The 24,621-nt window shown below is 34.1% G+C and overlaps 1 protein-coding gene across 9 annotated transcripts in view; it reads right to left on the bottom strand.

The window, feature by feature from the left end:
- The window catches only part of METTL25 (methyltransferase like 25), a 137,240-nt gene that overhangs the window by 100,544 nt on the left and 12,075 nt on the right, over positions 1-24,621 (bottom strand). For all 9 annotated transcript variants that reach the window (XR_566578.2, XR_566579.2, XR_566580.2 and 6 more), the window contains 4 exons: positions 13,796-13,960; positions 12,772-12,878; positions 4,609-5,205; positions 2,904-3,051 (listed from right to left, as the gene is read on the bottom strand). Coding sequence is in view for 3 of the 9 variants with exons in the window: in XM_008683602.2 (XP_008681824.1) it covers positions 2,904-3,051; positions 4,609-5,205; positions 12,772-12,878; positions 13,796-13,960 (1,017 nt within the window). In the remaining 6 variants the exon portion in view is untranslated. The remainder of the gene's footprint in view (positions 1-2,903; positions 3,052-4,608; positions 5,206-12,771; positions 12,879-13,795; positions 13,961-24,621) is intronic.

Genomic DNA, 24,621 nt, shown 5'->3' with positions numbered 1-24,621 from the left:
CCAAAAAACCCACATTGAGATACCACCTTATGCCAGTTAGAATGGCAAAAATTGACAAGGCAAGAAACAACAAATATTGGAGAGGATGTGGAGAAAGGGGATCCCTCTTACACTGTTGGTGGGAATGCAAGTTGGTACAGCCACTCTGGAAAACAGTGTGGAGGTCCGCTAAAAGTTAAAAAATAGAGCTACCCTATGATCCGGCCATTGCACTACTGGGTATTTACCCCAAAGATACAGACGTAGTGAAGAGAAGGGCCATATGCACCCCAATGTTCATAGCAGCTTTGTCCACAATAGCTAAATTGTGGAAGGAGCCGAGATGCCCTTCAACAGACGAATGAATTAAGATGTGGCCCATATATACAATGGAATATTACTCAGCCATCAGAAAGAACAATTATCCAACATTTGCAGCAACATGGATGGGACTGGAGGAGATTATGCTAAGTGAAATAAGTCAAGCAGAGAAAGACAATTATCATATGGTTTCACTCATTTATGGAACATAAGAAATAGCAGGGAGATCGGTAGGAAAAGGAAGGGAAGAATGAAGAGGGGGTAAACAGAAGGCGGAATGAACCATGAGAGATTGTGGACTCTGGGAAACAAACTGAGGGCTTCAGAGGGGAGAGGAGTTGGGGACTGGGATAGGCCAGTGATGGGTATTAAGGAGGACACATATTGCATGGTGCACTGGGTGTTATACGCAAATAATGAATCATGGAACATTACATCAAAAACTAAGGATATACTGTATGGTGACTAACATAACATAATAAAAAATTATTATTAAAATAAATAAATAAATAAATAAATAAATAAATAAATCTTCTAAAAAATGATATAAAATGGACTGGCAAAGAAGTAAGTAATCATTCTCTTAAATTTTTCTATACTCGGGCAAGCAGCTTTTACCAAGTCCTTTAGGAACAGAATTAAAGAACTAGACATCAGATGAAAAATGTACCAATGGTACTTCCTGGTTGCCATAAAATAATGAGTCAGTTAAATCCGAATTTCTTTACATGTTCAACAAAAAACAGAGAGAGAATAAACAAAATTATTCATAAGCCACAACTACACTACAAATTTTGATTTAAATGTAAGTTAGTAAAGAAACATCCTAAACTAGCAGAACTAGCTGAGAGGATCACTCCAGAGGGAGAATCAAGTGGGGGAAAATGGGTGTAAGACAGAATAGAGTACAAAGCCAAAAAAGAACATCCCATCCATGGTGGGAAATATTGAGGCTAGGTCTGACACCTGACGATATAGAGCAATGGCTGCAAAGGTCCAGCAGGACTGGAGATGGCAGTCCTAAGATGGTACTGCCTGAAGAGGTCCTTTGGGAGGGGAAGGCATCTCTGGGGGAATGATGATGATGAAATGAAAGAGGGAAGACGACAGCTGAAATTAAAGATCTTACACTGTAGGACAATACTTCTGAATTGAAGAATACACCAGGCATCTATACCTATCCCAAATGAGCCAATTATTAAAAACAACAACAACAACAACAACCCATTTCACTGTACCTACAGAAGAAGAAGCTGTTGAATTGAGAACCAAACCTCTCCTACATAAAATCTTTTGCTATTGCTGATGGAGGAAAACACTACTCATTTAATATTTTAAAAGCTGTACAACTGTTACTGTACTGAAGGTCATTCATTTCTTTTAGGAAAGATGTACAGTAAGACTGTAAAATAATGTAAATATTTGTGTATATATTTTGGTATAAATACTTTTTTTTTCTATTTCAGGTTCACTTTTCCCCGCAAATTTTTACGTTGAAAATTTTTGTACTCAGAGAAAAGTTGGAAATAATGGCATAACAAATATATATATTCTCCATGTAAATCAAACTGTTGTTAACTTTTTGGCCAATTTGCTTTCTCTCACTTGGGATGTATCTCTAAATATTCACAACTTTACTTTTGTCCACCTTTTCCTAAAAGATACTTTTTAAAGACACATAAAAGAATTCAAACTCAATTAACTTTTATTTCACAAAAATCTTTGTCAGTTTTAAGGATGACCCCTGTTTCATCCGGTCAAATTTCAGGAGAATTATACAATCATAATTTTTACCTCTTGGACATGACTAAATGAAAAATAATTAAAATTTCATATTCACCTGGGTTTTAAAACTGAGAAGAGCATACAATACCATTCATATGCACACATCTTCCTGATGTAAAAATTCTTAACAAGGGATGGTGGATGTTGATAAAGTCTTCATTATACTAATAGAAAAAGAGAACTGCTAATGTTAATAGACCAAATAATCATCTAATCTGAAGCAGTAGTTTTGAAAGCATCTGTCATGGAGAGATAGAACATATAAAATGGATCAGACAGAAGAGTTTCAGGGGCTGCTCTGGATGAAGGGCTATGAGATGCTTCAAGTCCTACCAAAGTACTCTGTATTTTGTTCCTCAGGTACGTTCTCAGTCCTGGGAGTAGTTTGAATGCTATTTTGATGCAACTGCACAGTTATGCAGATTTTTAAAATCAGAGTATGTTGACTTTTCAAAATATAGTAAGGAATTTTTTTTTTGAGAAATATCAATATAGCTTACAAAACGGAGGCTTTAGAAATGAAGGCGGACTTTGCAACTATATATTCATCTTAAAATAACTTAGCTTTAAAATGTTTACATATTTGCAGTTTTTAGCATTCATTAAGACCATTTTATGAAGAAAGAAACTATAATAAAATACATACGGTGATAGCACATCAAATTTCATTTGATGTAACATTAAAATTATAAGAATATTAGATCAGGTAGTCTCTCAAATGTTAATTCAAAATATTGGTAACAATAAAAAAAAGGAGAGATAGAAAACAGCCATTATGTTCAAATAAATATAATTAAGAGATATGGGAAACTTTGTACCTTTATGTGGGTTTTCAAACTCTTCAGATAAGAGATGGTAGCAACAACCCACACTGCAAACTCCCTTGATTTCAGACTTGGAAGTAAATATTCGCAGGGTATTTGGAGCAAGATCACCGCAAGTATGTAGACCTACCATCAAACAATCCTTCAAGAATGAGAAGAAAAAATAAACTTTGGCAATTTAGAGGAAGGCTAAAAAAACATTTCAGGTGAAGATTTTAAATGTTCATTAGAATATTAAAAATGATCAAATTCTACCTTGAAATGTAGATGTTTTTTATTTTACATGAATAATTATTTCCTTTATAGGCAAAATGACTATGATCTTTCATCACAGCTAACATACTTTTGAGTTGATTTTCTAATTTTTTTGGTTCCTTATCCATTTGAATTTTCTCTGATCTCTTTTACAACTAATATTTGCTTAATAACTGGCCAAATTAAAGATTGGACAAACAAACGAAGCATGTATTACTAGGACAAACTTGCGATTTGAGACACATTTATAGCTGCTGGTCAATATTTTTATTTACTTCTTTACAAACTGCCTACCAAAGCTTATAAAATGTTATAAAGAATAAGTGGTGCTAAGTTGGCATTGAACACCAAAAAAGTATAGTTTATTCATTACATCAAATATAGCAACATTAAATTCAATAAAAAATTTTTGTTTTAAATGTATACACTTAGAGAATGGGCGCACACATACACTCACAGACAGTAATCAATATACCAAGTTTGTTCTAACTCTTCAGTGTCTCTAACTTCCTCATCTATAAAATGAGGATAATAATAGCATCCACCTCAATGGGTTGTTGTAAAACTTAAGCTAATACTGGTAAATGACTTAGTACAATCTCTGGCACACAATAAAATTCAGGAAATGTGTTCTATTCTTATCATCATCATCATGTTATTATAAATTCAAAATAACAGACATGCTGTGAATAAAGTATATTTTTATATTTTTATAACTATCTTCAGAACAAATACAATCATTTTATTTAAGTTATTCTACTAAGAATGTTTTTTTAGCCCATGTATTCTAAACCTTAAGCAAAGCTTAAGTCTAAACTTCCTGAACAAAAAAATTGTACCTATAAGTAGCTTTGACCTGATAGAACATTCAGTTGCTTCAACCGCCACTGTCTTCAAAGTTTTTGGAGTATTGGGTAGGTTTTATTTAGATGTTGTAACATTTTAAGTAGAAAGGAATTTAGAGAGGAAGGGTCTATTGCTAATTAGGGTTAGAACAACAGAGGTATAAATCTCTCTCTTTAAACTTAGCTTAGCTCTCCCTAAAGGTAATATAAGAATATTTAATATCGTTCTTTACTATATTCATCATATAATATTAGTTAATAATATTATCTGCTGGCAGATAAAAATATGCAATCACTATTTTATCCTAATAGTAAAATATTTAAGTATTGTATATGTGTGTTATGGGGAGGGGAGGGAAAATATTGGTTAATTTGGGTTATTAAATTGCTAATTCATTACAGGACTCAAGAAACATTCTTCCAGCTAATCTTATATTAGATTCTTACAATAGTTTGCATATAGCCTCTGATCATATTTCTTGGTCCTTTAGATTAATATAATCAAATAAGATTAAGGTAAGTAAGCTACTATTAAAATGTAATTCTATGTCTTAGGGCATTTTTACAAATTACATTAAGGAATTCAAAAGTGAAATTACCTCCAAATCTTTGATAATATCATGTAGTTCTGAATCAGCAGTGATAAAAGATGTTAAAGGTGAATATATATTTGATTCATTTGACTTTGATGTCAGTTTTCTTCTCTCTTTATTTGCTTCAGACATTTTTCTCTTAGCTGTTTGGAATGAAGCAGGTTCTACAGCATTAATAGGCAAAAGGTCTATAAGGGAAAAGGCATTTTCAAAACACAAGTTTTCTTCTCCATGTGAATACATATGTAGGTTTTCCATTTGTGTTCTAATGTTAGAAATTACAGAATCCGAAAAATCTGGCAAAAAATCTGAGGTAGACATCTTTTCTTGATTTTCAGGACTGTTGTTACATATTCCCTCAATATCTACTTTATACTTAATTTCATCTTGCACTTTCCTTTCTTTTGCCATTTTTAATGCCAGTCCATTGGCATCTAATTTTGATCGAGTATGATAGACTTTCCAATGTTTCTTCAATTTCCTGTTTCTCTCCTCAGCTCCATGAGTATTGGTATTTGATGAATCAATTCCATAAACTTTTAAGCCATACTTCAAGGACAAAAAAGAGCTTAGGTAGCCTTTTCCAGAACCCAGGTCAATTACCTAAAGTAAGAAAAACAGAATGAAATAAAGAATTTTAGTCAGATGAGAACAGAAAGCATTCTCAATATCTCTTCTAAAAGCAAGTAAAGAAATGGCTATATAATTTATACAACCTGTTTGTTTTTTAATTTTTTGATTCCTATTTAAAAACCAACCATTTTCATCATTTTTATTAGACATTTTAAAAGAGGTTCTAGACAGTATAATAAGTCAAGGAAAAGATGTAAAAGATACAAATATGGGAAATAAAACTGCCTTTCTTCATAGATGACATGAATGCGTCTGTAGAAAATCTAAAGGAATATACAAAACTAACAGAACTAGCAAGTGAATTTAGCAATGTGTCAGGATACAGGATTATTAGAAATTAATAATGAACCATCAGAACATAAACAATACAGTAGCAAAGAACAATTAGAAAACAAAATTTAAAACCAATTGAATTAAAATAGCAAAAAAATAGAATATCTAGGAATAAATTTAACAAAGGTTCAGCAAGGCCTAGTCACTAAAAACTATAAAAGCAGAGAAAAAATTTAAAAGATCTAAATAAAGATACACCATGTTCACAAAATGGCAGACTCAAAATGAAGATGTTCTTTCCCCCAAAATGACTTACAGATTCAACACAATCTTAATCAAAATAACAGCAGGGTTTCTTTAAAAAAAACTGACAAGTAGATACTATAGTTTATATGAAAACACAGAGTACCTAGAATAACCAAAACAATTTTGAAAAAGAATAAGGTTGGAAGACTTACCCTGATTCAGGAATTAATATAAAACTACAGTAATCAAAAACAGCATAGTGCAGGTATAAAAACAGATAAATAAATCAACAGAAAAGAACAGTATACAGAAATAGACCCAAACTTATATAATTGATTTTTGACAAAATGGCTATGGTAATCCAATAGAGAAGACAATCTTTTCAACAAATGGTGCTGGTATAATGAATGTCTGTGTGGGGAAAAAAGTGAACTTTGCCTGTCACAGAGCAAACACAAAACTTAATTAAAAATGTATCACAAATCTAAATGTGACAGTAATAACTACTAACTTCTGGAAGAAAGCATGAGAACATCTTTGTGACACTGAAGGGGCAAAGATTTCTTATGTAGGACATAAAAAATCTTTGCTACAAAAGAACTCATTGAAAAAATGGACTTCATTAAAATTAAAAATTTTGCTATTAAAAATACAGTTAAAAGAAGAAATATTTGCAAAATATTTATCTGACCAATGGTTTGTATCCCGAATATACAAAGAACTCTTACAACCCAAAAAGAAGACAAACAACTTAAAAACTGGCAATATATTTGAATGCACTCTGGACAAAAGAAGATATACAAATGGCCAATATGAAAAGGAGTCTGATACCACTAGTTATCAGGGAAATGCAAATTAAAATCATAATGAGATATACACAAATGTAAAATGGTACAGACGCTTGAAAAACACTGGAAGTTTATCATAAAGTTAAAACATACACCTATTATATGACCTACAAACCCCATTTCAGGCTCTTTGCCAAAGATAAATGAAAACATGTCCACACAAAGTCTTGTGTGTGAATATTCATAGGAGCTAAAAAAAAATGGTAACATCTCAAATGTCCATCAACTTGTAAATGGCAAAACAAATTGTAGTACATCTATACCATGGCATAAAGAAAAACAAAAAGTAAATACAACATTGATGACTCTCAAAAGTTGTGCTGAAGGAAACAATTCAAACACAAAACTCCTCATCCTATTTGACTCCATTACACAATGTTCTAGAAAATTCATAACTACAAGTAGGTCAGGGGTTCAGTAGGTAAAGCATATGACTCTTGGTCTCAGGGTCAGGAGTTTGAACCCTATGATGGGGGTAGACTTTACTTCAAAACAACAACTATAAGCAGGTCAGTAGTTACGTGAGAGTGGAGAAAAATATCTTGCGGAAGGGCATAAGGAAACTTTTTATGGTGACAAATATTTTTTATTATGGTGGTGGTTACACAACTGCACACACCAAATTCATCAAAATGTACACCTAGAATTGGTGAAGATGTAAACTATACCTCAATAAAACTAAAAATAAGAGAAATAAAATATCACCAAGATTGTTACTCTACTGCCATGTCATTTCATAAGAAATAAATGAACACTGAAATAAATTACAGGAACACTACCATAAGAAATCAGTATCTAGGAGTGACTAGGTGGCTCAGTCGTTAAGCAACTGCCTTCAGCCCAAGGCATGATCCCAGGGTCCTGGGATCCAGCCCCACATTGGGCTCCCTGCTCTGCTGGGAGCCTGCTTCTTCCTCTCCCACTCCCCCTGCTTGTGTTCCCTCTCTTGCTGGCTGTCTCTCTCTCTGTCAAATAAATAAACAAAATCTTAAAAAAAAAAAAAAAAAAAGAAATCAGTATCTAAACTTCTGTCCATCCTAAGATCAGTTAAACCCTGATATAAGTATGAGTAACTCAAGGAAACACTCTTATATTTGAAGTAATGCCATTAATTAAATCCTCAAAAATTTTAGGTTCTTACAATTCAAGCAGTTCATAGGTAAGACTCCAATAAATAATTCCTATAAATATGCTTACAAAGAATTCCCTCTGCCCTTTTTAAGTTCATTTCTGGGCTAGGTTTATAGGAAATACAGAAGCATTATATATCTTGATTTTAAGGAATTACAATCTAACTGAAGATACCATACCCATACTCATGAATACAAGTGCTATACAGTAGAAACTATTAGTCCGTTCTCCCATATCTGAATCTCCAGAGAAAGCAAAGCTCTCTATTCCTTTCCTTCTGTGAAACACACTTACTGATGCTGATGACAACCTTAAAGTTAGCAACCAGTGGGTTGCTTACAAGCGTCAGCACATTTGTTCCTACAAATGTAAATGTCTTCTTACCAAGAGGTAACTGAGTTTGTTCCTGTATCTGTTTGTGGCAATTCCACTTGTGAATCAAGAATATTCTGGCTGCAAGTAACAGGACATCAAGTTTTGAACAATGAAGAAAATTCACCTCACTTAAGAAATCTGTCAGTACAATGGCTGAATCGTTAAGAGGCTCAACTACATACAGCCTTTGGTGCATCTTATTTGTAATTTCTCTGGTTGTACAATGGCTGTGGAAACTCTAAGAATCATGCCTTCACAATATTATATCTAAAAACCTTTTCAATAATGGGCGAATTTTCCTAGGAAATCTGTCAGTTGACTTATACTCCTATTTTATTAATCCAAGTTGAATTTTATCCCCCTCCAAATTGGTCTTTTAGTAGCATATGTAGTGTCAGCAATACAATGAAAGCCTCTATGCAATTAAGTAACATAAGGCATACAACTTTTTGCCTTGAAACTATCTGGTCTGAATAGCAAAATCTTCACCATCCTGATCTCCTATCCCTCACTCACAGCAGTCTTTTCCTTCCTGATCATTTTATGGGTTTGAAAATGAAGGATTTTCTAGTCCAATGCCTGGTGGGAGGTATCTTCCTAGTCTCCTAATTCTGTTTAGAAGAATCTCCCACAGAAACATTGTTACACATAGTGGTGACATTTCTTAAGACTATTAGTACAGTAATACACTTCATATAGAAGAGTTATATGTTTTTTTGAGTCTGCTTTTTTTGAATAAAAATTGTATTTAAGGTATACAATATGATGTTTTGATATACATAGTGAAATGATTACTATAGCAAGCTAATTAACATAGCCACCCCTTCACACAGTTACATCTTTTTTGTTTTGTTTTGTTTTTAAGTAAGGAGGTTCATAGTATCTTTTTTTTTTTTTATTAGTTTCAGAGGTAGAATTTAGTGATTCATCAGTTACATATAATACCCAGTGGTCATGACATCAAGTGCCCTTCTTACTGCCCATCTCCCAATTATCCCTCCCCCCGGCCTCCAGCAACCCTCAGTTTGTTTCCTAGAGTTCAGCATCTAGAAGAGTTATATTTTGTTGTGTGACCTAGAAATCTAATTACCATTCTAGGCTAATGACTTTCAAATTTATAATTCTAGTATGAAATTCTCCCATGAACTTCAACCTCATATAACCAACAGTGTACTAAACATTTCCACTTGAATATCTAAAAAGAATCTCAAATTTAATGTCTTTAAAACTAAGTTCTTGATATTCTCTGTAAAACCTGCCCTTCCCATAATATTCTCCATCATAGTTAATGATATCTCCATACTCAATTCCAGGTGGAAATGACAACTCCTTTCTTTCTCTCATACCCTCCATGTGAAATGTGAGCAAATCCAGAACCTTAGCAAGGGCACCCTAACCCTGCCTTACTGCAACAGGCTCCTCAAGAGTCTCCCTGCTCCTTTCCCTCAAGGCGATACTCAAGAAGCTAAACCAAGTCTGATCCTGCCACTCCTCTTAGCAAAAATCTCTCAACTCTTTAATCTTATCTCTTGTTCACTAACCTCCTTTGTTATTGGGATTTATGCCTTAACTCTGAAAACTCTTCACATGTTCCCATAGGAGCCAATTTCTGAAAAGAACCAGCTTGAATGTTCACAAAAAGTATGGTAAAAAGGGCAAAGACAGTGAAAATATCTGCTTTGTAAGAGCCCTCAACATAGCAACCAGAGTGATCCAGTGTCCAAAGGTTTCTCATCTCACTCAGGGCAAAAGCCCAAAATATCACAGTGGCCTCTAAGACTCTACAACTTTATGACCTGCCCTCTACTGCTCGAAACCCAGCTCCTACTACTTTGCGCTTGCTCTCTCCACTGGAGCTGATCTGGTTTTCAGGTTGTTTCAAGAACACACCAAACATATTCCTACTCTAAGGCCACTGAGCATGTTATCCCCTCTATCTGAAAAGTTTTTTGTCCAGGTATTCTAATAGGTAACTCTCTTTCTTCCTGAAGGAGGCCTGAATTCTAATGAGTTTAAAAAGAGTTCTTACTTGTTCCTCTCTTCCTAACCAAAAACGTTAATCTTCCATCTCTGAATTAGTGACTTCCTTTGCTTTTTATTTATTTTTCTCTTTAAAGTATATCAACATATACAAAAAAAATTTATAATCACTTTATTATCTATCTCTCCCATTAGAATATAAATGCCATGGGGCAAGGATATCTGTCATTAGTTTTGTTCACTATTGCATCCTCAGTATCTATCTGTAACAGTGCATGGCACATGGTAGGAGCTAATGAAATATCTGTTAAATGGATGCATGCATGCAGGTATGAATGAATGAACATATTTTGGAAATAAAAATTAGGAAGCCTTGGTAATGTGAGTGAGAGAGGCAAGGCTTTTGGCATGTAGGAAGCAATGTGGCTGAGGCAAAAATGAATTGTTTTGTTTTCTTCTCTGGTGTCTATGGTCACTAGTAAAGTTAGATATTTCAGAATCTGGGTTTCCATCTATCTGCCTGAAGTCTGTATTTATTAAATCTGCATTTTAAAAGTAAAAGCTGTACAAACGTAATAGATCTTAAACTTTACTATTGTGAGAATCACATACTGCTATAAAGTGATTTCAAGAGAAAGACTGTAAATCTTTAATTCAGGTTATTTCATTTCCTAAGAACAGGCCTCAGTGTTATAATAAAGTCCCCTGAAAGCAGGTCTAACATGATACATTAAAGTATTTCAAAATTTTTTTCTCTGTACTTTAGGAAAAAAAATAATCTGCTGTATGAATTTAAAGTTATTATGTAAAATAAGAATAAAAGTAGTCTAAGTGTAAAGTTAGGAAGCACAACAATAAATAGCACTTATCTTAGTTTCGGTTATCACAGAGCAGATTCTACAACAAAAATTTAAGTATAAGCAAATTATTTGGGAGGGAAGCAGAGAACTGAAAAAGAAAAAGGAAGGCAGCCCAATCAAAGGTGTGCTATTAAGAAAGGCACCACTTTAGGAGCTAGTGTACAACACATACCTCAGAATCATCCCACCTGAAATGTCGAGGAGTTGATGTATTTGTATATCAACTTTCATCATTCATTAATTCAAGGCTGTTCAAGGGGAAGAACTAATTCCCAGAACCTGTATACAAGTAGTGCTTTGCTTTGGCAGCTAGAGAAAACCCATGGGGAAAAATGCAGACATTGCCAGGTAGAAGGCAGGCTGGCACACCACGAAATGTCTGAGAAAATTTGGGTTAGGCATCCAACAGTTATCTGCTATAACAATGAACCTACCAGCCATCCTACGAACGAAAATATGAGTATTTCCACTGCACATAACTGTTTTCCTTCCATATCTCATCTCGCTGCTTCCTCAACCAAAAGTAATAACTCTTCTCAAATTATGATGCCCTTGCTTCTTTAATAGCTGTTTCACATGCATTTTTTGCATTAAGAAGACACCATTATTTTGCTTAAAAGCTTTAAAAAAAATGGTACCATAAAATATGTAATCTTCTTTAAACTGTTTCGTTTTCTACTCAATTTTATGTTTCTAATGTCCATCCATCTAATATATGGCAGTTTAAATTTTACTGTGTAATTGCCCCTTTTACTCCAGCTGAGTATCACTGTCATGGTAAGCCTGTTACTGATTCAGGTAGGTACTGCTAGGTATGATATGCTAAAGAAAAGGTTGAAAATTACTGGCTTAGCTCTTGCCCCTAGCCCCTAACCTAGAGATCTATGCTGCCACAAGCGGCTCTGCATGCCTAGGCCAAACTGTGATAGTTTTCTAATCATCCTCAAACTCTCTACAAGTCTGGAGGAATCTATGGAGAAGATTTTAACGCCTAACAGAAATTGAAGGATGGAAGATTCTGACTACCCCCACAGATGCTCTTCTGAGATAAGAAAAATAATTTACTATTTTTACAAGCTAGGGATAAGAAAAATAACTCACTGTTTTTATAGGTCAATATAGGCAATATTTGATTTTATTTTAATATCTGTTTCAGACATTACTGTTTCACAAAAGTTACTTTTCACAACAGGAATGCACTGTGATTCTGACACTGTGAAAGAATCCGAGTCCTAAAACATAGTTTCTTTGCGTTACTATAATGACCACAGCTTGGTAACCCAGGTTCTGAGAACACCCAGTGGCAAACAATTTTGCAGAATGTCATTATCATAATGCTGCCTCAAATTGGAAACTTATTGAAGATAATTTAAAAGAGTAAAATTTGTGGCAAAACATGAATAGTCATATCTTATTTTTAGCATAAATTTGCTATAATCACACTGTATTGGGAAATGGGAGCACATATTTAAAGTGTCTGACATGGGGCGCCTGGGTGGCTTAGTTGTTAAGCGTCTGCCTTTGGCTCAGGGTGTGATCCCAGAGTCCTGGGATCAAGCCCCGCATTGGGCTTTCTGCTCTGCTGGGAGCCTGCTTCTTCCTCTCCCACTCCCCCTGCTTGTGTTCCCTCTCTCACTGGCTGTCTCCCTGTCAAATAAATAAATAAAATCTTAAAAAAAAAAAAGTGTCTGACATAACTAACATCAGTTATTATTTAATGACATTTAAAGGCTGGACAGTGATCACAGATAAGATGTAAATGATACCAAGAAAAAAAAAAGGCACTAATTTTAACACCTGAAAATACAAAGAAATTCTCTTACCTGCTTTACTCCATAGTAATCAGCAATACTGCTGATAAGCTCTGACATAGCCTGAACTTCATGAGATTTTTTCAAATTCATAAATTCGTCTGGTTTCACATTTTCATCTGAACAAAAATAAAATAAAATTAAAGTACTGCTATTAAAGAAACAAAATGTAATAAAAAATCATCCGTTGGGGTGCCTAGGTGGCACAGTTGTTAAGCATCTGCCTTCGGCTCAGGGAGTGATTCCAGCGGTTTGGGATTGAGCCCCACATCAGGCTCCTCCACTAGGAGCCTGCTTCTTCCTCTCCCACTCCCCCTGCTTGTGTTCCCTCTCTCACTGGCTGTCTCTCTCTCTGTCAAATAAATAAATAAAATCTTTAAAAAAAAATCATCCATTAATGTTCATGTTTTCTGTAATTACGTATGAAAATAATATAGAGATTCCACTGTGTCTGCATGATAGATCTCTATTAGTTTAGCTGCTATGAATCAAAATTTGAATTAAGAACATAAATAAGAAGACCCATAGAACATTACTTAAAAGAAAAAAATGTTCCTTGAGAGGCGCCTGGGTGGCTCACTTGGCTAAGCGTCTGCCTTTGGCTCGGGTCATGATCCTGGAGTCCTGGAATTGAGCCCCACATCGGGCTCCCTAATCCGTGGGAAGCCTGCTTCTCCTTCTCCCTGCCCCTGCTCATGCTCTCTCTTGCTATCTCTTTCTCTCAAATAAATAAATAAAATCTTAAAAACAAAATAAAAAAATAAAAATGTTTCTTGACACAAAAAACAATTATAAGAGAAAAGACTGATAACTGGACTATAATGTAGGAAAAAAAAACATGGAGATCTGTAACTAGTTGTTCTGTATAACATGATGCATAAGAAAACCTACTCATCTAAGTATAAGCCAGTCTACCAGTGCTCACGATAGAAGAGCACTAATAGAACAATAAATTAAGAACTTGTTAGAAAAAATATATGAACATAAATGGACAGTATATCGCTTCTAGTACTAAAAAAAATACATACACACTTACCAGTTCTCTGTTTTTTATTTCCTCGAAGGACTGTAAGCAACTGTTCAAAAGGAGTACATATTCCCAAGTTTTGTACAGAATAATATCTCACTGCCAGAACAAAGGCTTCCACACTCACCAGCTTCTGGGAAGTTTCACAAAATATTTTGGGAAAATTAGTAATACCTAAAAAGATCAGGATAAAAAGAGAAATGTTAGCAATAAGTAGTTAATGCCAATTTGCGTGAGATTTAAAAAAAATAAATGAAAAACACTGGATCTTTACAACAAATGACAATATTTTCATTTTGGTGTGAATTTTGATAATATCTCTAATGGTTCCACTGTATTTGTTATTTCAGCTATTAGTTATTTGTAGCATCCAGTTTTCTCTTAATAGTGTACACAATTATATATTTAAATTCCAAATTAAAATTTGGCCTTTTTTATCCTTCTAAAAGCCAAAAAAAAAAAAAAAGGCAGCAACAACAACAAAAAAAAGCTTAAAATCCGCTACACTATAATGTGGTCATTAAATTTATGAAAGGTCCTGGCTGACCTACAACTGTGAATTTAAAGGCGATCAGCCTGCTCTACACTGTTATTCCCTGCGCACACCACCTACGTGTGGAACAATGGCAGTGTCCCCAGTGGTATAAATGTTACTGTGAAAGAGTCCCCGCATCATTTGGACCATGGAGAAATTTTGCGTGTGCGTGTGTGTGTGTGTGTTCAATGCACTGTCAGTATGAGTTTTTAAACTTGTCATGTTAAAATCAGGTGAAAAAGTTCATTTTCTTTCCCTGGTCAGTTTTAAGCCATATATTCTATACGTTTACTATAGGAACTATTGATGATTTTCAAATGCTCACTCATTAAGAAGAATACGGTCAACTGTCATACTGCAAACATCCAGTACCTCTCTCTATGTGAGGATCATGTATCCTGTTGAACTCTGGTGTGGACACATCTCACCAAAGTGAACTATGCCATTTTCAGACAGAAGTTTTAAGAGAACTGGAGGATTCACTATGCTTTCTTTTTCCAGAACTGCAATAACTGAAATATGTGTCAAGATGGAACTTGAGTCCTTGAGTCTGCAATAACTGAAATATGTGTCAAGATGGAACTTGAGTCCTTGAGTGACTATGACGTGGACATCACTGCTGTCAACCTACTGTGGGTGGCAACATTTAGGAAAGTAACCATCATTCTTTTTAGTCACTGAGGTTTTAGGCTTATTACTGCAGCATTCTCTCACCTATTCTAATGGAATAGATGGAAACACATATGTACACTGATAGAGATGCTTTTTATTTGCTCAATTTCAGTTTTCTATGGCTATTTTTATATACTTATTTAGGAAGCTTACAAAAAGGGTATTCCAATGTGTCTGTAGTGGTTCAAATGAACTCTTTGGACGGATCAGTCTAATTAAGTTCACTCATTGAATGTTACTTTTAATAATTAAAAAGCCCCACATATCCAGTGTTTAAACAAAGTATTTAAAATACTCACCTTATGAAAGAATGGTACAATCCAGGAAACAACTTTGGTTCTATCAGAGAAACCAAACTATACACTATGAAGTCTATTCTAGCATAGCTAACCCTCCATAGTTAGTTATAAAATTATAAAAATTCATTTAAACACAAAAAATAATGATGCTTCTAGCAAAATTAAAAGAGGAAAATTGATGAAGTCTTGTATATTTAACACAGTATCTTTTTAAAGCTAATATCTGTTAAGTTGTTGGTGGTAATGTTTACCATGTTAATTAATAAGCATAAAATTGGCAGAGACCTGTAACTTCCATTTCTGAATCAACTAAATAGAAATTAAAGCTACAAAATTACTACAGTGAATTTATTTAAGATATATTTTGTGTATTATAAAGTTCTTTGGATATTTTACAAACTGAATTTACTAACGCAGCCAAAAGTAATAAAATCCACATCAAAATATTTAGGCATGATACAGAGGGGAAAACTCAGTCAACTATTAAGTGAGACTCTCAGGTTTAAGGGCAGTCTCAACATCCCCAAGTTCCAGGGCAGCAATTTCTTAGAGTGTGATAGAATAAGAGTATTAAATCTCAAAGTGCAGAGGGACTGTTATAGTAGTCAGTTATTGGACAATGTTGCCAACAGAAAGAAATGTGATGTTTCTGTTGGACAAGTAAATGTTCAAATCAACTTAACTAACCTACTTGAAATACTTGAAAAAATCCAAATCCAACTTGATCTAAATGTTGTTAATTCGCTTTTAATTATAGGCCTCAGCAGAAATTTCAGAAATCTGGAGATCTAAATTACAAAGCTATTATCTTTTTAAAAATGCTTGCTTTTTTTAAAAAAAAAGAGATAGTGTTCTGATTCAGTCCATTAGTTTATGTCATTTAGGGCTATACCAATTTATTCAGATAGTCTAGGACCTGTGAAAAAAATCTTTCTGAATTACAGAAATACAGCTTCTGTACTTTCTTTGTTTTAAAGTGATCCAGCCTGTAACTTCCACTAGCAATTTTTAAAGATTCAGAAAGAGAGAGAGAGAGAGAGGCACATCATGTTCTTATCTTTACTTCCACTCGGAAACAGTATGTAAGAAGTTATATGGCAATGGTGACAGTGTATGTAGTCCTCATAGTGCTTCTCTAGGTACTTGTAGAAGGAGTTTGGGTTCCGCAACTGGCAAGACAGAAACCACAGTGTTACTCAACCAATATTTACTTAATTATTAATTAGCTGGAATTTTTACACAGGGAAAGCTTTGTTTATAAATTTGTTGCCACTGCACCGGCATATTAAGTGGCTTGATTATTTTGTAAATATCTCCCCCTACTGGAAGTACCTGTTCAGCTTGATTGCATGCTTTGTCTTTATTTACTCTTATTTTTTTGTACACCCTAGATCCCTATTCCACAGAGGTTTCTTGTAATATAGGTTAATTGGGCATGAAAACAAGGGGAGCAAAGAGGCAGGGGAGAAGCTATTTTCTGTAAATATGAAATCAGGATATCTTTAGGTATCTTTTTTTTTAACAGCAGAGATCAACGTATAAGAAAAGATAGAAGAGTTATATATACACATATTGATTATGAAAATCTCAAGGTAGAGAAATGAATAATAACGCCTCAAAACTAAAAATAAAATAGAAACAATCAATCAATATATTTACATTTTACATAGTTTACATATTTACATTCTAAAAAGTTTCAAAAATAAGTGTGTTATTTTATTTGAATGTTCTCTAGTGCTTTAAGGAAGACAGAGTACTGCTAGGATTCATAATAACTCATTGAAATGATAATTAATATTTATTGCACATATGCTATGTGCCAGGCACCGTGCTCAACAGTTTACATGTAATGGAACAGTCTTATGAGGTGATTACATAGTGCTCTTATCTCGATTTCCAGAGGAAGAAATCAAAACTTAGAGAGGCTACATGTTAGCCACGTTTGCACAGACACCAAATGGCAAGGCATGTGAACCAAGGCAGTATTCAGCCCTTGCTTGTAATTCCCAAATTTGATTATTAGCATGCTACAGCAGTAAGTTCAATGGGCTACAAATGAAAACAGGAAAGACACCAGTTAAAACCGCTAGGCAAGTATATGACTGTCAGAATCAGGTCTAGCAAGAACTCCCTCTGGCAGAGATCCATACCATGGTAATATCTTAATGGTTCATATTCACTTTGTTCATGTTCTTAATTCCTTCACTTTATTTCTCTCAAAACCTCCTGCTCTACCGGAAGTGATTTTAAGGTTTTGAGAAATTTAAAAAGTAATTTTTACACATAGATCAACTGATGTCTCTGAAAAGGAAATAAAAAGACTTTATAATGAGATTTTGTTGTAGTATCTATTTCTAGAAATAAAGCAAGCCAACTGCTTCATGTCCAGTTTTAAAGCAACAATACCTTCATACAGCAGGCACTCAGTTAGTAGGGAATGAATGGATGAATGAAAGCAATTCTTTAATATACTCACTACTGCAGCATCACCAGCTATACTAGGAGAAACAAATTCCATCTTAGGATTTGTTTCTGTGATGGTAGTGATCACTGAAGCCAGTTGGAGGACTTCAATAGCACTGCTGAGCCTGTTAGAATAAAATCTCATCTCACCCTAATGTGTATAATCATAAGGTGAGACGAGAGATTTAGAACATTCAGAATATGATACAAGACAAAACATAATTATGTGCTAAATTTTGAGGTTTAACTGTGTTACAGGAGTTAGGACAAAGGTTACTACTGCTATCAAATAGCCTCGAACTGTCCCATGGCCCAGAATTTCAAGAAAAATCAACAGTTCCCTCTTAATAATAGTCTTCGAGGGACATGAAAATGTTTTATATTCATTTCTACATGAATATCCTACAGATGCCTCTAATTCAAAAGGTTCAAAACTGAAATGCACATTCTCATGCTCTCCAAACCTTTCCTCTCTATTTCCCATCTTGTTTAATAATGTCCTTACTTGCTCAGTGCTGAAGCTAAGTCTTTACGTTATCTTAAATGCTCCCTGTGCCCTCAATCCACATATCCAGCCACCCATCAATCTTAATGTAAAAAATGTCTTTCACTGTGGAACTAACCACCCACCTTTCCCGTGCCCCACTATCACTGCCTGAGTTCAAACTCTATTACTCTCACCAGTGCTACTGCAATAGCCTCACAGATTTTTTTTTTCTTATCAATAAACTCCCATAAGCACAATAAGTGCTCATAAGTGTTGGCTAAGTTGAATTGAACATTTTTCTAAAATGGAAATTTACTTATTTTCAATGGACATTTAATTGAACATTTTAAGGCTGAGACTTCCACAACGAATGACTTAGGCTTTAATCTTTTATACTTGTTTAGTAGACTTCAACCAAAAGGTAAAGTCTGTCTTGCTGAACTTGAAAATTCTAGATAGGATGCATTAAATTTTATGAATGTTTGATATCTCTATAATCTTATCACTTGTGTAAGGAAGAAAATAATATATATACTGCTGTTTTTAAAAAAAATAATTTCTATCATCCAATTACATGCTAGGAAACTTTTTGCGTATGCTACTTCAGAGTAATTTCAGGCTGCATGTGAAATGAAACAATATGTCATTTCAACACATAAACCATGCTCTTAGAAAAAAATAAAGTAAAATTAACAAACAATTGACATGCATGTTCTTACTGTGCCAATATTAACATCATATTGTATGTATAAAGTACATGTAACCATTTCAAAAGCATTTTCACATTTAATTACTTATAAAACTAAAAATAAAATTAAATATAAAAATAGGAAAATCTAACTACATATTTTAGCTATAACAGACCATTTTCATAGTTTAATTTGAAGGAAAATAAAAATATCATACAAAGAAACAGCAATTTAGAAAGTGATTTGGTAAATAAAAAGTAAACCTGATTAAGAAATAAACAATTCCAAGGTGTAATTTGAGATCCATTTATGGGGTATGTGTCTTAACCATTTACAAAGCACACAGACAGTAAGTGTCCAATATGGATTCTAGAGGGTACAGAAATTCCCAGTTAGAATTCTGCTGAGATCCCACAGAGATGTGCTTACTCAGGCCTCTGTGCTTGTTTTTAACTCTGTCCGAGACCATCTTCTCTCAGGTATTTTCATAGCTCACTCTCACTTCCTTTAGGTCTGTGCTCAAATGTCACTATTTCAGTGAAAATTTCTCTGATAATTCTGTTTAAAACTGCAACCCCATTCAATCCTTACCCTCTCTGATCTTTTTTATTAATTTTTTTTCACAGCACTTATCACCATCTGACATAGCAAGTAAGATCCAAGAGGACATGGATTTTTATTCATTACTGATTCCTCAGAATCTAGAATAATGCCTGGCACTTAAAGTACCTGATGAGTAAATGAGTAAATGAATGAGCAAGAACTAGGTTGGAATTGTGATTCTCAGACCGTCTATACCTGTGTAGCCATGACTAATTTATTTATCTGCTCTAAGACTTGATCTATAAAATGGGAGGAAAATACATATTTTATAATGTTGTTAAAGAACACTCACACACATATACATGAATATGTATACAAGTATTTAATGTAAGTGCATGCAGATGTGCACACGTGCATGCATACACACACACATACATATCATCTTAATACGGAGCCTAGAACATAGTAGGCAACCCCCAAAGCATGAATCCAAACTGTGTATACTTAGGGCTTTGTCAGAATAGAAGGTTGAAAACACTCAAATATTTAAACCCAGAATACCATATAGGCTACTATGGAAGAACCCAAAAGAAAGATCAATGCATACACCCAGTTCCTAAATGAACCTGCTGGGAGAAAGGAGGTTTAGGGTCTGGTACTTGGGTGTAAGACCTTCATCATTAGAATGAAGGCACAACTAGGGACAGGTAAGCTGTAACTTGAGACATGACATAGGAGTCCAAGAGCCAACCCTGGGTTCTACATTCTAAGTAGGATGACAGCCAGAATTGCTCGATGCTGGGAGACCAGTGGTTAGCACTAGGCACCACTGTTGTAGCATAAGCTTTTAAAGGAATAGGAGAGAATTCTAATACTAATGATATTTCTCACAGGATTTAATGTGAAATTTAATAGGTTACAAGCTTCACTATGCCTTAAAGACCTCACGTAGAGTTTCAAGTTTTACTACAGTTTAATTTTCTATTATCAAAAGTCTCTGTTTTCAGAAAATAACCAAAACCAAGAGATAGATTACTAGAAACCCAACAACTTCAAACTCCATTTAAAATTAGAAGCATTTAAGAGTAAATTAAAATATTTGTAAATATTTTCTTAAGAATAAATTTTAAATTTAATAAATCAAATATGATTTTATTACCAAAATACAAAATTAATTCCAGATTGCAAAACTTTAAAAACTGATATTATAATTGTAAAGGATACCTTAAAAATCAACCAATAAGTGCTTTGAAACCCATCTGTTATTCCCTTGTTCCTAGGAAATAGGAAATGAGATGTCCTATTTTGACTGTCACTTCTGAACACCACTATTGGCTCTACCACCCCCAGTGCTTCAACAATGCCAGTACCTGAGTAACTAACACTACCACTGATCTCTTACAGAGAAGACAAGTATTTTTATTCTCTACATTGACTTGCACCTAGATTTTCAAGCTTTCAAAAATAAAGACTTTTCAGTTTATTTATTGTTTGGGGCAGGACACAAAGAACTTTTGTCCCAGGTAAACTGTAATTATAAGCATAACTAATTACTAATAGGGCATTTTGAGAGAGTAAAACTAAATCACAACTCTGTCTCAAAATTGTACTTTTTTTTCGTTATGTATTTCATTAACTTCAGCTTTCATATGCTATTATTGTTAGCTAAACTCTATTACTTACATTTCAATATTAATACAAAATAGATGTGTCTAGTCTACTCTTAACTGAATTTAGTTATAATCATTTGCCAAGCAGAAGGAACATGCAAAAGGAATTTGCATTAAATACACACTTTTGTCTATCTAGTTCTTACCATACTTCTAGCAGATCTTATTCTTTATTTAATTTTTGTAATGATGCATATAATTAATAAAATCAAATCAATTTTATTCCTTAGGGGTCATTATTCAAGGTGGCTGCAAACAGTATAAATAAAATGCCAACCTAAACTTTAAAAATTGCCATTTTGGTCTCAATAATTAAGAAGGAAGAATTGAGATTCAGTAACTGTCATGGGTGTTGCCCAAAGACACCAGTCTGATAATCTATAGCTGCATCAGAAATAGAGCTTCCCTTAACAAGAGGAGGGACAGTTCTCAGCACTTGATATTATCTATAATAGCCAAATTATGGAAACAGCCCAAGTGTCCATCAACTGACAAACAGACAAAGAAGATGTGGTGTATACATGCCATGGAATATTATTCAGCCATCAAAAAGAATGGAATCATGCCATTTGCCACAACATGGATAGAGCTAGAGAGTATCATGCTAAGCGAAACAAGTCAGTCAGAGAAAGACAAATACCATATGATTTCACTCGCATGTGGAATTTAATAAATAAAATAAATGAGCAAAGGGGGAAAAAAGAGAGAGAGAGAGAGCCAAACCAAGAAACAGACTACAGAGAACAAACTGACGGTTATGGGGGGGATGGGTGAAATAGGTGATAGGGATTAAGAGGGCACTTGTGATGAGCACCAGGTGATGTATGGAAATGTTGAATCACTATATTATACACCTGAAATAACATTACACTGAATGTTAACTAACTATAATTTAAACAAAAACTGAAAGAAAGGAAAAAAACTTTTTTAAAAAAGGAATAAAGACAAGACTATACAAACCAAAAAAAAAAAGATTAGTTAAATGAATGCAAATATATAAATAGCTCATAATAAGGAACAAAAAATTACAAGAAAAAATGAAGAATGAGCACGAGTGTTGGTCTAAATCAAGAAGAATGCAAAGAACTCTGTAATACTAATAACACTTTCAACCAGTGATTCTTACCTTGAGGTATAAGAGTTAAAGAAGCCTATGACTCATGTAAAGCTGTATGTAGTTTTGTGTCTATTTATGAACATAGATACCATACTTTTTTTGAGGAAGGGGTTCTATAGCATTCATTTAACACAGGCTTTTTATGGGATTTGTGACCTGAAAGATTAAAAATCACTGTATTTTACTATCTTTTCACCTTGTATATTGCCAAATGTTAATATTATAACATGCAATTCAACCAAATATTTTTCCTCTGGCTTCTAGAGATCATTTTAAATGTTCAAAACATGAAAACAAAGTAGTGACTACCAAAACAATCTAGGATTATTCTTTCTTTCCTATTGGTAGAGAGCTCTTAATTCTTTTTTTTTTTTTTTTAAGATTTTATTTATTTATTTGACAGAGAGAGAGCGAGAGAGCACAAGCAGGGGGAACAGCAGAGGGAGAGGGAGAAGCAGGCTCTCCGCTAATCAGGGAGCCCAAGGCAGGCCTCAATCCCAGGAGCCTGGGATCATGACCCAAGCCAAAGGCATATACCCAACTAACTGAGTCACCTAGGCTCCCCAAAAGCAATTAATTCTTAACATAAATTTTATATAGTTAATCTAACTTTGAAAAGATAACCCTTTCGTCTCCAGTATTTTTATTATTAAGCAGAACCTCAGTGTTGATGGTCGAAGTTTCTAGGCTAGCTTTTTTAGATAATGTCCATCTAAGCAAAACAAATAAATAATTTAAGGTACCAAAACATATCGGTCAGTCTGTTCCATTTGACAAATATGTGTTAATAATAATAAATGGTTTTAAATAAATTTACACAATCTAAATTTAAATCTCTAATGAAAAAGGCAAAATTGTTTGTTTGCACAATCCCAGAGACCTCTCAAGTGATACAACAACCACCTGATCCAGGAGAATGAACCACATATTTTATTTTTTGACAAAAAAAATAAGTAAGTGAACTTCAGCCAAATGCACCTTCTAGTGAAAATGCACATACTAAGTGAACAGGGTGGGATGGGGATGGCAAGGAAGATTGAAAAGAACTGACAGAAGTAGAAGTAATTTGGGGCATGTGGGTGGCTCAGTTAAGTGCCCAATTATTGATTTCCACTCAGGTCATGATCTCAGGGTTTTAAGATCGAGCCCTACATTGGGCTCCATGGAGCCTGTTTAAAATTCTCTCTCTCCCTCTCCTTTTGCCCCTCCCTCCTCTCTTGCCCTCTCTTAAAAAAAAAAAGTAAAAATAATTTAGACAGTTTAAGTTTGTCTGATTAAAAATGACCCTTCTCCTGGGGCACCTGGGTGGCTCAGTTGGTTAAGCGTCTGATCTGGCTCAGGTCATGATCCCAGGGTCCTGGGATCAAGTCCCACAAGGGGCTCTCTGCTCAGTGGGGAGTCTGCCTCTCCCTCTCCCTCTGCCTACCGCTCATGCTTCTTCTCTCTCTAGTGCTTTCTCTCTCAGCAATAAATAAATAAAATCTTTAAGAAAAAAAAAAGACCCTCCTCTTACAAAAAGAATTATTTCCAGATAATAATGGAATTATACTTCCAAATCTGTCTTTGGTAGAAAATACTATAAAATATTAAGCAGTATTAAAGGTTTATAAATGTAGGTGTTGTGGAAAAAAGGATAGATTCACCGTGTTTAGATAATGCTTTTATAATCCACAGGGGCAAAGAGCAGTCAATTAAGAATAATAATCTTTGGAAAATAACTGTTGACAAAGAAGCAGCTATAGTGAAATTCTGAATAAACTGAAAATATTGTCACTTTTTAAATAAAAAAAATGGTTGTCATGGCACATTAACTCACTAAAATGGCATAAACATTCTTAAGAAACACATATAGAAAAATAAAACAATAAATGAGGAACAGCTTCACATGTCAGGAGGGAAAACTAGAATTTTATTATGGAGAACTATAAAAACCCATGAAAGCAATATAACAACTGAGACACACACAGCTGGACATTTTAAATTTCAAATATAAAGAATGACGAAAAACTTTCTTGAAAAATGAAATCAACTAGTTTTGGATAAAAACACACTGTCACACAGCTGGAAATTAAATAATAATATATATTATGTTATATATAATAATTATATATTTATAATTAATCTAGATAAAGCATTTTCTTGGGCAATGCTTAGAACATAGGATTTGCATAGATCACTTAGTCTAGAAAGTATAATATTATAATTCTCAGACTATATCAAATGGGAAGAAACTAGAATAAAAATCTGCTTAGAAAGGAAAACATTCATCTTTCCATTTTGTTTTGTACTACAGTTACTGATGTCTTTTCTCTTATTGGAATGTGGTTTTTTTAAAGAGAGAGGTTATGCCCAGTTCACTT

The sequence above is a fragment of the Ursus maritimus genome, unplaced genomic scaffold (assembly GCF_017311325.1).
Source record: "Ursus maritimus isolate PB19 unplaced genomic scaffold, ASM1731132v1 scaffold_21, whole genome shotgun sequence".
Taxonomy (NCBI): domain Eukaryota; kingdom Metazoa; phylum Chordata; class Mammalia; order Carnivora; family Ursidae; genus Ursus; species Ursus maritimus.
The sequence above is the reverse complement of the archived record's forward strand: the minus strand, read 5'-3'. Positions and strand labels throughout refer to the sequence as shown.